This window comes from Notamacropus eugenii, chromosome 5 (genome assembly GCF_028372415.1).
Source record: "Notamacropus eugenii isolate mMacEug1 chromosome 5, mMacEug1.pri_v2, whole genome shotgun sequence".
In the NCBI taxonomy this organism is placed as follows: Eukaryota; Metazoa; Chordata; class Mammalia; order Diprotodontia; family Macropodidae; genus Notamacropus; species Notamacropus eugenii.
Genome location: NC_092876.1, coordinates 23,050,044 through 23,065,689, shown reverse-complemented (window position 1 = coordinate 23,065,689; position 15,646 = coordinate 23,050,044). Strand labels below are relative to the sequence as shown.

Sequence of the window (15,646 nt, the reverse complement as noted above, 5' to 3'; positions counted from 1 at the left end):
ACAAAATACAGATTTATACCTTTCTTACAACAATATTATGACTTAGACAATATCTTCCTCATTGTATGGATGAGTCAACAGAAACTCTGGAAGGTGTGATTTCTTTGAGGATTACATAATCAGTTGATGTCTGATGTGGGATTTGAGCCCAAATTTCCTGACTCCGACACCATTAGTCTTTCTCCTATATCTTTCTGTTTTTCCATGTTCCCTGTTCTCTTCTTCATTCATCTCATTCCTTGTTATTCATTTCTGTTCTTTGTTTAGTCAGTCAACCAGTAAACAAGTGTTTATTAGGTACTATCAGATACCCTGCTAAGTGAACTCCAAAGAACCCAAATTCCCACATTCCCTTACATTTCTCCATCCAGTTCTCTTTCCTCCTTCTCTTCTATTCCTCTTCCAGTTTTCTCATTCACTCCCATCACTTGTTTGTCTTTAATTGTCTTGTTCACCTCAATTTCCTCTCATTCACATGTATTTCATTCAAAAAGCATTTACTTAGTGCTGGGCTCTGTGGCAAATCCTGGGAATGCAATATTAAAACCAGAATGGTTCTTGTTCTCAAAGAACTCACATTCTGCTGAGGGGAAATCAGTGTACTATGTACAATCATATGTGTGTGTGTGTATATATATATATACCTATATGTACATACATACACATACATACTAACATTTACATAGCATCTACTATGTGCTAGGCACCGTGCTAAGGGCTTTACAATTATTATCTAATTTTATTCTCATAACAAGTCTGGGGGGTAGAGACTTTTATCATCCCCATTTTCAAATAAGGAAAGTGAGGCAAACAAGGTTAAGTGACTTGCTCAGAGTAACTCAGCTAGCGTCTGAGGCCAGATTTGAACTCGTCTCCCTGACTCCAGGTTCAGTGGTCTATCCACTGCACCACCTAGCTGCTCCCATATCAATACAAAATGTTAACAAAATAACTACAAAGTATTTTATATATGTGTGTGGAGGACAGGGCACAAAAATAAAGGAGTCAGGTAAGGGCTCTTGAAGGAGCCAGTCTGAATGAGCCTTGCCATTAGAGGCACAGGGGAAGAGCCTACCTACAGTAAAGCATCGTGAGTTGAGGTGGCTTGTTTTGTAAATGAATGAATGAAAATCCATTTATTAAACAATGCACGAGGCACCTTGCTAAGCAGTGCTAAGATAGAAATGCAAGCAATAATATAACACTTAATGTATACCAGGCACTGTGCTAAGGATTCTCACAGTGTCACTGGCAGGTAGGTGCTATTATTATCCTCATTTTACAGATGAGGAAACGTCAAACAGCGGGTAAGTGATTTGCCCAGGGTCACTCAGCTAGTACGTATCTGAGATCAGATTTGAAATCCAGTCTTCTCAAATACATTCCCACACTCTACCCACACTAAACCACCTAGCTCCCCATATTTGAAACAAACTGCCCTCAGGTTACTTACATTTTAGCGAGGAAGACCACACATAGAAAATGGGAAAGAGGTTTGCAGCTGAAGGGTGGTAGCCGCGTTCTGGACCAGCTGAGAGCAGCGCTCCTGGTAGAGGAGGGGGAGGGTGGCTAGGTGCGAGTAAAGTGGTTTTGAAATGGGCAGGGATGGAACAGGAGGCAAGGCAAGTAGGACAGTCTTGCTGAATCGTAGAGAACAAGATGGTGAATGTAGGGAATTAACTTGGATTTTGAAGGCTTTAAATGCCGAACAAGTTTATTAAAATTGATCTTCCCCTGCCACCCTGTTCACCTCCATCTCCTCCCTTCCACTGGGGATCTATCAACACTGACCCCAAGCCCTTCTCTGGCTTTTTATTGGGATGGCAGCAGTACAGAGGAATGGTAGCACTAAATGCCCTTGATGCCCAGGGGAATAGGCACCTGACCAGAAGATGCCGCTGAGAGTCACTTCAGGCTGTCCAGAGTGCTTGGTGTCAGATCAAAAAACAATCTTTCCACCTTTCAAACCAACAAGGACACAGACATGCAACTTGAGGTGCTAAAGGGGAGGAACCTGAAGTGAGAAATAGAATCACGTATATTTTCCTGATGGTTGTGGAGTGCCAACTTGGCAGATGAGGTGGCAGAGGGCGTGGCCCCTTTAAGAAGGTCTGACAGTTATTTTTTAATTTTTGCCTCATCTTCCCAGATACACCGAGCCATTTCCCATCTCATTCTTTTTCATTTTCCACTTTTACTCTTATTTCCTGTCTCTTCTTATTCTTTTCCCTGCTCCTCCTTGTTTCTCTCCTTCTCCCTTTCCCTCTCCTCTCCATCTTTCCTCCCCTTCTCCTTCACCTTCCATTCCTTACCTCTTGTTCACTTTCCTCCCTTCCTACTCTCTCCATTTTCTTTCTCTTTTTTGTCATCATGCACTTTTTTTATTGTCCTTTCTTCATTTTTACCACTTTTTCTCATCTCTTGCCTAGCTCTTATCAGACCTAACTGGGGTGGCATGCCTTACAGGAAGAGGAAAATGGTAAGTTGTTTTCAGTGAAAGCTAGCTTCATCCATCCTTGCTCCAACCAGAGTCTCCTGAATCTCCCTAGTTTGGCTGACCCAAGCCATGGCACCATTCTGCTACAGTTGGCCTTTCCAGTTAGGTTCAATAAGTCCATTAGGCCCCTGACCTGCCATATTCAGAGCCTGCCCTGTGTACCATCTCCCAGGCTTCAGGCTGGGGTAGCATCATTAGCCCCAATGGTATGGGCACTGGCTTTCTGTTGATCAGGGGGTTGAAGGATCAGGATAGTTGGATCCCTAAGGAGAAAAAGACTGGGGGAATCAGGATGTCTGGGTCCTTAAAGAGTAGGAAACTGGGCAAGCAGGATGTCTGAGTTCCTGAAGGAATAATTAATGCGGAATCAATGGGGACTCGAAATTCAGATGGGGACAGGATCAGAGAGACCAGGTTCCTGGATTAACTAAGGAAAGCAGAGAATGTAGATTGGGCACTTGGGTCTCTAGGGTGGGGCTGGGGGAAGCAGAACTCCTTTAGAAAGTAGGAATATCTTAGTTGCCTGAGTCCTAGAATTGTTAGGGAGTTAAGGATTATCCCTAGCATGGTCCTAGACCCGACCTCTCCCTTACCCCCCAGAAACCTTCCCCACTGAGTTGGTTTGTGTAGATTTGGAAATCCTCCCCAACCAAATCTGTGCTGATGCTCACCCTTAGAACATGACCCCCAATACATGTTATGTGCTGGGAACTTACTGGGAGAAAGGCGGGATGCCTAGTAAGACTTCTCCAAGACTTGGGAAACTTGAGAGGTGGTAGAGGGTTGAGTATCTCAGGGCAAGATGGTAGGGTGATAAAGAAGCATCACAGAGACTCAGGTTATGAGATCAGTTCCCACTTTTACTATTTACTTATAGCCATGAATAACTATTTCCTCCTCTTTGAGACTCAGATTGCTTATTGGTAAAATGAGTAGGTTGGCGAGGATCAACAGGGTACTATTTAGTTCCAACATTCTGTAGAGTCCAGTGGTCACTATAGGGACTCCTTCCCTCTCCCAAACTCCTAGTCTTGTACAATTTGCTGCCCTTGGCACAATCTGCCCCCTTTCCCCACCCCAGCAAATAAACTCTTAACCAAAGTCAGATTTAGAAAGGGATTTAGAAATCATTGAATTCCCATCCTGCATTTTATCTAGGATAAAATTGAGAGCTAGAGAGAAGATACTCACAAGCCCTCTATGAACTCTAACCTAGATGGTTGGAGAGGGAGAGGTCAAGCATGAGGGTGGGGGATGCTCTTCTGTCTAGGTAGAGTCAGAACCTGAGGTTAGAGCTCACCTCCAATGGTACCTCAATGTTTGATGTTCTCTAAATCACCTGGTACCTCAGTTCTCTCCTCTCTGATGTGGAGAATTGAAGGAAATCATCTCGAAGGAGATCATCTCTAAGGTTCCATGGGCTAAGGGGTTAAGTAAAAGGCCTTTCCTTGAGGTGGGTCAGAGGTATCCCTGAAAAGCTGGAGATTTGGGCATCTGGTTTTGTTTTTTGTCCTTCATTCCCGAAGAGGACCAAAATGACATCACCATGGTAAAGTCAAGTTTCAATGTGTCCGACTGTGGCTGATCAGATCAATATAAGCTTGGAATTCTCTACCACAGATTGGGCACATATAGTCCATGTGAACATTTGGGGTAGGTACTCCAAATTTGTGCATCCTATGTTTACTTTGTGCTGTCTCCATTCTGCTTTGCTCATAGAGCACAGCACCCTTTCTGATGTGGGCACGCCATGCTGAGTGGTCCTATGTCAGTGTCTCCCATGTCATACAATCCAATTCAAAGTTCTTCAGACCTTGACGGTGTCCTTGTATTGCTTCTTCTGATCACCATGTGATTGCCTGCCCCATGCAAGTTCTCCATTAGCCTTGTTTCACTTAGTGATGCTATTTGGACATGATATTTATTGAGTTCTCTTGCAACAATAGCAGTTTGTCTTTCAGGTCTGCTGGATTTTGTGTTGTCTATAAGTGTGCGTATGTTCCATGTGCCAATGGTGAGTAGAATCATCTTGGTAGATGTTTTTGTACATTTTGCATCTACTACTTGTTTTAAAGGGCCCTGTCTGAAAGCACAAGGGCTCTGGCAACCTTGGACTGGGTGTCCTAACATCTTCTAGTCCAGGAGTGGGAAACCTGTGACCTTGAGGTCACATGTGGCCTTCTAGGTCCTTGGGTGTGACCTTTTGACTGAGTCTAAGTTTTACAGAACAAATCCTTTTATTAAGGGAATTTGATCTGTGAAGTTTGGATTCAGTCAAAGGGCCACACTCAGGGACCTAGAGGACAACATAGGTTCCTCGTACCTGTTCTAGTCTAAATTAAGAGATTCACCCTTACCCCTCTCCCAGGATGGCGAAAAGGATGAGGCTTTTCCTTGCTCACTCCTAGACCAACAGCCAAATTGGAGGAGGGAAAAGGGTGGAGGATCCCCACAAAGATCCTGAAAATCTTCTAGCATCCCAGTCCCAGAGGGACTGCTTGCCAGAGGATAGAGCACTGCCAGAGATCCCTCCCAATCAGATTGGACAATAGAGATAATATCTTTTTGACCATTTGTCAAATCTGGCCAATTGTCCTAGAGAACCAGAATTTAGTGAGGGCAAGGAGGAGCTGGAGGGAGACCCTTCTGCTCAGCTTGGCCTCTCTCATGTCTCAAGGATGACTCAGGTGGCCCCTCTATTTTGCAATGGTGTCTTTCATATCTTGCAGTAACATTCCTTGTGGGATTACTGGGAAACCTAGCATCTTCATGGGGAGAGGGGATGCAGAAGACTGTAAAGAACAACCGAGTCTCCCTTTCATCCTCCCTCATCCCTCACTGCCTGATCCTACTTCCTGTAAACTTAGAAAAGATGCTCTTCCCATATGTCTGCCTCTCCTCTTTATCCTCAGCCAAATGCCAAGCCCAATACTGAGTCCATATCCTTCTACAATGCTGTGGTCGAAATACACCTGGGTATGGAGGACTGCAATCAGGTGACCTGATTTTGATTCCTGCCTGGACCTACTTGGCTTTGGGCAAGTCATGGACATAGCCATAGAGATCTCGAGCTAGAAGACACCTCAGAGGGTGTAGAGTAACTCCTTCATTTGCAGAGGGGTAAACTGAGGAGTGGAGAGGTTGATTGGTTTGCCCAGTGTCACTCAGATTGCAAGTAGAAGAAGGAATATTGGAACCCCAGGTCTTCTGACTCCAGGGCACATTACCTCCTCTGATCTGGTCACATTAAAGAAGCCATATCCATGAATTAGAATTGTATGGCTCTTTCATGGGGCCAGGGGACCCCAGAGCTGACAGAGACTGCTGGGGGTCTCTCAGTCTTCCCCTGTGAGCCTCCACCCTTCTGCACAATGGATCTCTTTTCTTCATGTGGTAAATGAGGGGGTTTGGTTAGGGGTTCTCTAAGGTTTCTTACTAACTCCAACTCTAAGGACCTGTAACATTCCTTTTAAATCCCCAGTAACCAAGGCAGAATTGGAGATAGAGACTGAGAGACAAAAGTAGATATGGAAACATCAATATGGAGGGAGTGATGCTGTGAGACTGAGGGAGGAAAGCAGGGAGAAAGGGACAGGGAGAGTAAGGAGAGGAAGAGAAACAGAGACTGAGAGACAAAGACCAGACAGACAGGCAGAAACAGAGGTAGGGACAGACCCAGAGGAAGTAAAGCAGCTACACACATTTGAATTAGAGACACAGGGAGACCATCCTAGACCGGGAATGATAGGGAAAGGCAAGAGGATGGGGAGTGGTTGTCATAACGGGATAAATGAGTTACACACACACACACACACACACACACACACAAACACACACACACACCCCTACAGGAAGTGAATAGGCTTCTTCAAGAAGTAAACAGGGAATGGCCCCTTTAATGAGTAAAACAAAGAAAAAAATAAGTAAATGTAGCTGGGAGGGAAAGAACAACAGTTACTTTTCATAATCATTCTGAAGCCAGGAATGTCTCACACACACACACGCAGACACACGCAGACACACAGAAACACACACACACACACACACACCCCTACAGGGAGTGAATTAGAGACAGAGTGTGGGAGGGGAGGGGAGGAACAGAAACAGACACAGAGACACAGAGACAGAGAGACAGAAAGACAGACAGAAAACTATAGAGACAGAAAGAGAATTAGCGAAACAGAGACCTACATCGAGTGAATTAGAGACAGAGTCTGAGAGGTGAGGAGAGAGGGGAGGAGAGAAAGGGAGAGAGAGAGAGAGAGAGAGAGAGAGAGACAGAGAGAGAGAGAGAGAGAGAGAGGCTGGGAGGGGAGGAGGGAGGGAAGGAAGGAGGGAGAAAGCGAGACAGATAGGCAGACAGAGAGACAGAGAGAGAGACACATAGAGAGATACAGAGAGAGAGACAGAAACACAGAGACAGAGACACAGAGATAGAAAAACAGAGACAAAGAACTAGAGAGACAGACACAGAGAGAGTTACAGAAACATTGAGTGAATTAGAGACAGTCTGGGAGGGGAGGAGGGAGGGAAGAAAGGAGGGAGAAAGGGGGAGAGACAGAGACACACCGAGAGAGACACACAGAGACAGAGAGAGACACACACTGAGAGAGACAGAAATAGAGAGAGAGAGATAGGGACAGAGATAAAAAAGACCCAGGTCACTGAATAGTGGAGTTAGAAGGGTCCTGAGATGGCCTTGAAACACTTCTCGCCTACCCCACTCCCTTTTTACAGATAAAGATGCGGGTCCTGGAATAGGACCTTCCTTTGTTTCCCCTAACACCGCCACCCGCCTGCGCCTTCTCAGCCCCGCACTCAGGCACACGGAGATGGCCTGGCAGATGGGCACGCTTTATTGGGGGCCTGTCTATGTCAGTAGAGGGAGGCCGGGGCTCGCTAGGATTCCAAGGTTTGGCTCCTACATTGGAAGGCGGTCCTGCGCCGCCCCGCCCGCGGGAATTTGGTTGGGTACCGAGAGAGGGGAGAGGAGGATTGCTGCACCCAGATCAACGAGGAGGACCTCGGGGACGGGGGAGGAAAGGTAAAGGTGCGCCAGTGGTTGATCAGGCAGAGGTACCCTGGAACGAGGAGGGTGGAGACACAGCTGGTTAGGCTCCCCGAGAGACTCGAGGGGAGGAGAGGGGAGGCAAGCAAGGTCAGGGAAACTAGACAGTGAGATGGGGGTGGGATGGGGTGAGGTGGGGGAGACCCCGTCCAGCCCCTCCCTCTCCTTCTACCCGGCCCGGCCCCATCCGATCCCGGGGCACTCCCTCTTCTCCTCTAGTCCTCCCTCCCAGTCCTGCTTCCATGTCTCGATCTCTCCGTTTCCCTTTTTTCTTTCCTTCTCTCACCTCTGTCCCCCATCGCTCTTCTCCCAGCCCTCTTTGTATCCTCTTTCCAATTCTAGTCGCCCCTTTCCCTTTCCCGCAACCCCTCCGCCCCTGGACTCTCCCTTCTCCCCGTCTCCCCACTCTCCCCTCCCTTGTCCCGTTACCTGACAAGAACTGTATGAAGGCGCTCCCCCAGCACACATAGTAAGGGGAGACGTAGGTGACTTTGGAGAGGGAGAGGGTCCGGCATTCGAGAGTGAAGAGTATCATACTGAGGAAAATCAGGACCCCTGGGCTCCGGCGGGGCCAGAGACACTTAGAACATCACACTGTATGGTCTCAGAATAACCCCAAACAGAGAGCCTCCAGAGACTGAGAGTTCTCGAAAGACACGAAGGAAGGAGACGGGAAGACGGTCACACAAGGACACGGAAAGTTCCGAGCCATAGAGAGAGAACAGGTCACATTAAGAGATGAAGATGGGGGGAGAAGAGCGGAGAGAGAAGGAGAGAGGGAGAAAGGAGAGGGGGGGAGAGAGAGAGAGAGAGAGAGAGAGAGAGAGAGAGAGAGAGAGAGAGAGAGAGAGAGAGAGAGAGAGAGAGAGAGAGAGAGAGAGAGAGAGAGAGAGAGAGAGAGAGAGAGAGAGAGAGAGAGAGAGAGAGAGAGAGAAAGAGGGAGGGAGGGAAGGAGAGGGAGAGGGAGAGGGAGAGAGAGAGAGGAGGCAGACAGAGACAAAGAGACAGACAGAGGAGACAGAGAAGAAACAGAGGAGACAAACAGACAGAGACAGAGAGAAAGAAGAGGAGGGGAGAGAGCCCTGTGTTGCAAAATATACCGGGACTGAGACAGAGATAGGGGTGCAACAAAACAGAGATGTAAGAAAGAGTCTTTCAAATGGAGATAGAGAGACCAGAAATAGACTCAGAGACAGAAAGGTGCACAACAGGACAGAAAGAGTTTAGAAAGACAGATACCAAGAAAGAGGGACACCCAGAGGATAGGCAGACTCATGCAAAGTGGAACATGAGACTGAGAACTCAAAGAAAGAAAAGGAGGGAGACCTAGACACAATAGGCCTGAGACATACTGCCAAGGTGAGATGGCCACAGAAGAGGTTCAGGGCTTCACAGGCCCTGGAACCATTCCTCTTCCCCTTCCAACTCCTCAGTTCAATTCTCCTCTCTCTTCCCACCCTGATCCCACCCATCTCCTCCATTCTCCTGTACCTCAGGCCTGACCCCAGTTCTATCCTACCAGTGGTGTGGTTGAGAAAACCAAAGACCAAATCACAGCGACTGATTCTTCGGAAGATGGGCCGGAAAGAGAAGGCCATGAAGAAGAGGCAGAAGGTCTCAGTAGCCAGGGCAAGAATCATGAAACCCATTCCCAAATGTTTGCTCACTGGAGAGAAGTGATGGCAAAGTTGTTGGCTAGTTTCCTTCCAGACCCTTCCTCAATGTAGGGACAGGGATGGGGATAAGGATGAGACAGGGATGGATGGGCTTCAATATAGGGAAGATGACAGTCAGAACTTGTGCAGCGTGAGCCTTGCCATTCTCCTCTCTCCTCTCCTTCCATAACCCCGCCTGCCCAAGGTACTCATTCATACCTGTGACCTTGTCTAGTTTTAGGCAGCTGTGACGTTGACAGTTGGTCCAGTAGCCCAGGACTTCACTGTGATTTGCCGATACTTCTATGATAGCGAGTCGACCATCAGCCAAAGAAATCAGCAGCAGAAATGCTAACATGTTAATGGAGAGAGCCCAGGCTCGCAGGACGAATCGACTTTCAGTCCAGATGGTGGCAGGTGTTCGAGACAGAGTGTCTGGGGGAGAGCAGGGGACAAAGGAGATGGAATTCGAGGGAGAGTGTCTGGGGGAGAGCAGGGGACAAAGGAGATGGAATTCGAGACAGCTTCTGGGGGAGAGCAAGGAACAAAGGAGATTTCATTATATGTGGTCCTGACCCATTCACCCCCAACCCCATCACCTTGCCCCCAAGCTCATCTCCAGCCCTAGGCCTGTTCTTATTCCTATCTCTATCCTTTTGTCCCAACTCCACTTTTATCTTTGTCATCCAAGCTCACCGCATCTTCATATCTCTAAATTCTCTCATCTTATCACCTCTAATTCTACCTCGTATCTCCCCTTGCCCATCATCCCCATCTCACACTCACATTTATTCTCATTTTCACTCGTAGCCTCAGAAAAAAAAAAAAAAACAACGAAAAATGGTACAGATAGGAAATGTGTGGGAGGGTCAGGGGAGTATGTAACATGAGCTGAATTGTTGAGTTCTCAGGTACTGTCCTCACTCCAACCCCACTTTCATCCTGCCTTTTGTGGGTATGCCCTTGTTTATACTATCCCTGGAGACCCTAAGAGAAATCTTTCCCCACCACCAGAGATGAACATTTTCCTTTTTTGTCCAGCCTCAACTCAGGTACCGTTTCTGGGAAGCCTCCCTTGAATTTCTTTTCCCTATGTGTAAAGGGGATTTTTCCTTCCTCATATTTTTCTGTAGCACTTTCCTTTGCTCTCTTTGACACTGATATCCCTTTCCCATGTGTCAAAGTAATTAGTTTGCTTGTGTACAAAGGCCCCTTTATGCATTTATCTCTGTTTTCCCCCATCACCTAGCATAAAGTTCATACTTGTTAATTTTGGTTGAATTGAGTGGAAGTAGGCAAGATTTTGAGTATGTCATTGCGTCATCTAGTCTCCCCTCATTTTTCAGATGAAAAAATGGAGCACCAGAAAACTGAAGTGATTTGCCCAAAGTCACAGAAGTAGAAGGTGGTCAGGTTCTCTGAGTCCACATTCAGTCCATTTTCCACTATATCATATTGTGAGGGAATTGAGAGAAATAGGACAGCAAATGATTAATTGTGGGAACTGAATGAATCCTACTGACTCCATCTGGTGACTCAAGTCTGGAGTCAACTGAGTTACCTTTTTATTCAGTTATGGGTCAAGTCCGATTTCTTTTGGTGAGAAAACTTTATGCAATTGTAGGAATTGAAAGCAAACTTTATTGCATTGTTTGAACTTAGCCCTGTGTGACTGGGAAGCTGAACCATCCCTACCTGCTAGACCCTTAACTAAGGACATAGATTGGATTTACCAGAAACCCAGTCTAATCCAAAGACCGATGAAAGGAGTTTTCTCACAATTCTACATCTCAAGCAATTAATATGTCTTATCTGAAAACTGGTCAATACTCATCAATCAGTTATTGTTTGCACATTCCTTTGATTGTTTACAGACACTTGAGTTGGGGAGTGGGACACCTCTTTTTCTAATTTCACGGAATTACTTCTGTTCACTCTCCCCCTCCCTATTTGGAAAGTCCCTAATCTTTCTTCCAATTAGAAATCAGATTACCTAATACTGTATTGTTGTTTCTCTTTAATTATTTGACTTTATTGGATTAATCAAGTTTTTTAATTAGTTGGTTTTTAATGTATAAAAGTCTCTGTGCCCCTGTATTCAGGGTCCAGCCCTAAGATGAGAAAGAGGTCTGGTTCTGTTGGGCAATTGGCATGTGTTGCTTAATAAATCAATATTCTTGGAAGATTGAACCTTTGTTTCTTCAGTCATTTCATCTTTCATCTGGTACAATTGTCTCTCCAGAAGAGAGAAACTGACTTAAGTCTTAGAGAATGAATGGAATCTGGTGGGCAACATCGAGATCAGTTTGGACAGTATGCTAAGCTAAGGCATCTGAACTTGATTTGATGGGTAATATGAAGCCAGTGACAAGTTTTGATCTAGAGATGGTATGCAAAGATGAAATGGAGAAGACCTGACTGTGGGAAATGATAGAGAAGCAGGAATCAGAAAATGGTTTCCACTAAACACAAATTTTTTCAAAGTTTCTATTTTGGGCAAATCAGTCATTAAGAGCTCAAAGATGGGAAAGAATACACTCTGTCCTTGACATTTGAGTACTAATGTTCTATTAGGAGATTAGGATAAGTAGAGAAAAATAATATGGCACAATGGGGAAAAAGCAGGAATGAAGGGGGCCTGGCATTCTACATTAAAGACTGAGCTCTATGCTCAGTTTTGTAGTTTTCAAAACTATTTGTTCTGGTGAAAAAAAAAAAAGATCATTGAACCAGACTAGGTGAGAATGATCTTGAAGAACATAAACAGAGTAGTTCAGTGTTTCATAAACCCCAAAACTCAAACTACTGGGAGAAAGATTCCTTGTACAAGAAAAATCTCTGGGGGAAAAGTTGGTAGAAAATAGGTTTAGACCAGCATCTTGTACCTTGTCATGATAAATTCCAAATAGACACGTGACCTAAATATAAAAGGACTTATCAAGGAAGATTGACAGTTTATCTTTCATGACTGTGGTTTGGAAGTGGAAAGGGAATTTGTAACTAGATAACGGAGAGATTATAAAAGATCAGGAGATCGTAAAATTCAAAATAAATAATTTCAGTGATCAAACTTAAAAGAACTTTTGAGTAAATGAATTGAATTAGGTTAAGAAGATAAAATATTCACTAGGAAAGATTTTGCATCAGATATCTCTGATAAAATGCCTGATACCCTGAATATATAAAGAGTTGACCCAAATATATAAGATTAAGATCTATTTTCTAATAGACAAGTGATTATCTTTCAAAAAAGATGAAATGAAATCTAACGATAACCATATAAAAGAATACTTCAAATTATCAATAACATAAATTAAAATAACTGAGGCACCACTGCACATGCATCAAGTTAAAAATGATAATATTTTATGGAAATAATCCATGTTGTAATGGCTGCACTAATACATCATTGGCGAAGAAGTAAACTGTTCTAATGATTCTGGAAATCAATTTGTAATTTTATTGCTGTCATTGAATAGTTTCAGTCATGTCTGACTCTTCATGATCCCATTTGGGGTTTTCTTGGCAAAGATACTGAAATAGTTTGCCATTTCCTTATCCAGATCATTTTACAGATGAGGAAAGTGAGGCAAAGAGGGTTAAGTGACTTGCCCAGGGTCACTCAACTAGCAAGTGTCTGAGGTCAGATTTGAACTCAGGAAGAGGAGTGTTCCTGACTCCAGACCCAGCACTGTATCCACTACACCTGAAATTATGTTATGTTATGTTTGAAATGACCAAAAAATTGGTCATTTTTTTTGACTCAACAGTCTCACTATTGGACAAAGACCTTAAGTCAATTGACAGACATAGTTTTCATGTTATCACTCCTTGTATTAGAAAAAAACGGAAACACATAGTTGTCCATCTATCGGCAAATGGCTGAACAAATAATTGCGTGCAATTTTTTTGATGGTTTTAAAAAATTTTTTAAATTAAATTTTATTTTTTGTCAACCAACAGAAACCCACATTTCTCTCCCTCCTACCATGCTCCTTGTTGATAAAGAAAAAGAAACACCTTATTGTCAGCAGCGTGTTTAGCTAAGCAAAACAAATTCCTGCATTGATCATGTCATATTTCAATCTGCATTGAGTCCATCATCTCTCTCTCTCTCTCTCTCTCTCTCTCTCTCTCTCTCTCTCTCTCTCTCTCTCTCTCTCTCTCTCTCTCTCTCTCTCCCTCTCTCTCTGGAGATGGGTATTTGATCGTGAGTAATAGCATTTCTCTACAATAGAGATTCTTAATCTTTTGGCGTGTCATAGACCTCTTTTGGAGAATCAATATACTTTTATTAAGCACTTACTATGTGCCATATACTGTGCTAAGCTCTGGAGATATAAAAGGAGGCAAAAGACAGTCCCTGCTCTCCAGGAGCTTTGGTCTGGTAAAGCCTATAGACCCCTTCTCAGAATACTGGTTTTAAATGTTTAAAATAAATTCATAGAATTACCAAGGACATCTGTTATGTTGCAATAGTTCATCTAAAAAGAAAAACAAGCTCACAGACTATGTTAAGAATTGTTACTCTTGAAAGAGCACTGAAAAGGGAGAATTCCCAGAAACATGTGGAGACTTTTTGAATGGCTTTAACATGAGAAGAGAAGAAGCAGGAACATGATACATGCAATGGTTACAATAATGTGACTTAAGAAAGCACTCAAAGATCACAGATCCTCAATCTAGTGCAAAGATCACTATTGTTTCAGATAACTAATTTGGAGAATACCACATTCTCTACCCTTCGTGGTGTTTTTGTTTGTTTGCCTTTTTTTTTCTGTAAAGGGATGAATTTCTTGGAAGTAAATGGAGTTTGGCAAAATGTATTAATAAAATATTTTTTTAAACAATGCAAACAGTTAAGATGGAGCTCAGCCATGTTGTGGAGGGAAAGTCAAGGAATATGGTGGTGCTATTTACAAAAACAAGAATGTAAAGAGGAAGAGCAAAGTTGGGTTTAGGGGATTTTGGGGAGGAGAGGTGGGGATAAGAGGGGAGATGAAGACTTCAGATAACCTCCGTTTCTTGAGGAATCATAATTCATCTTTTCCACCCCTATCTTCATCTTCTGAGTTCTCATAGCCCTTGCATTAATTCTTGCTCTGATTCCCTGAAAATCACAGCCACCAACCTTGAACTCCTGGCCATTGACCAACCCACTAAAGCCTTCAACCGCTCTCCCTTTCCCCTAATGCTCAAACTCTCTGACCTTGTCCTTATTCCCTGAGATTTCATTCTCAACTGCTCACCCCTACACATCCATTAAGTCCCAAATCAAAAGCTCCAAATAATAGTTTCCATCTCCACCTTGAGTTATGCAACTCTCTGACTTTCCTGAACCCACATTTCCCATTGCAAGTAATGTCCCCCAAACAACTAGAGATCCTAAAATCACTTCTGTCATTTCTACCCAAAGCTCAAGCCCATGCCATGAATCTCATTTCCATTGTCATCCTTGCTTTCCATCCTCACCCTCATCTCTCCTCTCAAGCAGCTAAACTCTGATTTTCTAATTCTATCTCCCCAAATTACCAAATTCCCTGAAGCCATTCCATACCTGTAATTTCCTCTTCATTGGGGTCTTTTTTACTTTCCTGATTCTGCAATGCTGTACTATCACTACTTTCAAATGTTGTGGAGAGAGGACTTAATTTTTTTTTCTTTGATGAGATTGCTATTACTGGCTTTACACTCATAATGTTAATCTCGACTAACATGAGCAACTGCCATGGAACACCCAGACTTGCTAACCCCCACCCTGCTAGAACAGAATTCTTAGTTTAGGGAACCAAGAGAGAGAAAGGCCTAGAAAAAGTTGGGGATGAAGAAGACAGGGAGAGAAATAGAGGCTTCCATGGCAGATCCTTAGGGAAAAACCCAGAAATTCTTTACAGAGGAGTTCTCAAATCCAAAAAGAGTAGAGGCAGTGTGGTATAGTGGGAGGATAGTGGGACTAATTCAGATTTGAGTAATGGTTCTGCGCTTTGGGCCAAGCCAACTATCCATCCCTTCAATATACCAACACTTAGACTATTATGGTTTGTCTGACTCCTCCTTGCTTGGTTGGGCTCCAGAGAGAAGAGAGAAACAAGCCTGTGAGAGTAGACATCTTGGACCCTCTCTATCTGAGACTGACATATAGCCCAGGAGTATACACCTTGAGTTTTTACTTCCACATTGGTTTTTCTATTTTAGCGGAAGAAGATTAGAGAAGACTATGGATTGGAAAACTGTGAATTGTAGTAGAGTGAATGAAAGATTTTGCAGCCCATCCTAAGTCAAGGAATGACTTTTGGATGCATTCCATTTGTAGCTAAGACATTCACTCTTCTAACAGTTATGATAAATTTGAATGATATTGGATTTAGATAATGCTGAACTTGGTAGGACTCAGGCTATATGGAAACTGCTTTTAATCTGAGCCCA

At 43.9% G+C, this 15,646-nt stretch overlaps 1 protein-coding gene across 2 annotated transcripts; it reads right to left on the bottom strand.

The window, feature by feature from the left end:
• Positions 1-3,110: 3,110 nt before the first annotated feature.
• Positions 3,111-14,986, bottom strand: LOC140503594 (uncharacterized). Of its 2 annotated transcripts, none has more exons than XM_072607725.1 (5): positions 14,778-14,985; positions 9,440-9,747; positions 9,085-9,231; positions 7,995-8,120; positions 3,111-7,578 (listed from the first exon to the last, which is right to left on the bottom strand). In XM_072607725.1, exons 2-5 carry the CDS (start codon positions 9,576-9,578, stop codon positions 7,397-7,399), a joined length of 594 nt encoding a protein of 197 aa, XP_072463826.1. In that variant the 5' UTR covers positions 9,579-9,747; positions 14,778-14,985; the 3' UTR covers positions 3,111-7,396. The 2 variants fall into 2 exon arrangements, with proteins under 2 accessions (XP_072463826.1, XP_072463825.1); XM_072607724.1 differs by having other exon boundaries at positions 3,114-7,578; positions 9,440-9,655; positions 14,778-14,986.
• Between the last annotated feature and the right edge of the window lie 660 nt (positions 14,987-15,646).

Bases quoted from the DNA above. Each gene is read 5' to 3' on its own strand.
- LOC140503594 (XM_072607724.1), bottom strand. From the start codon at position 14,937: ATGTTAGTCGAGATTAACATTATGAGTGTAAAGCCAGTAATAGCAATC. The intron at 9,656-14,777 runs GTATGGAATGGC...GCTCTCCCCCAG, and splicing joins CAATGAAGAGGAAATTACAG to ACACTCTGTCTCGAACACCT. The intron at 9,232-9,439 runs GTATGAATGAGT...ACTTCTCTCCAG, and splicing joins AAAACTAGACAAGGTCACAG to TGAGCAAACATTTGGGAATG.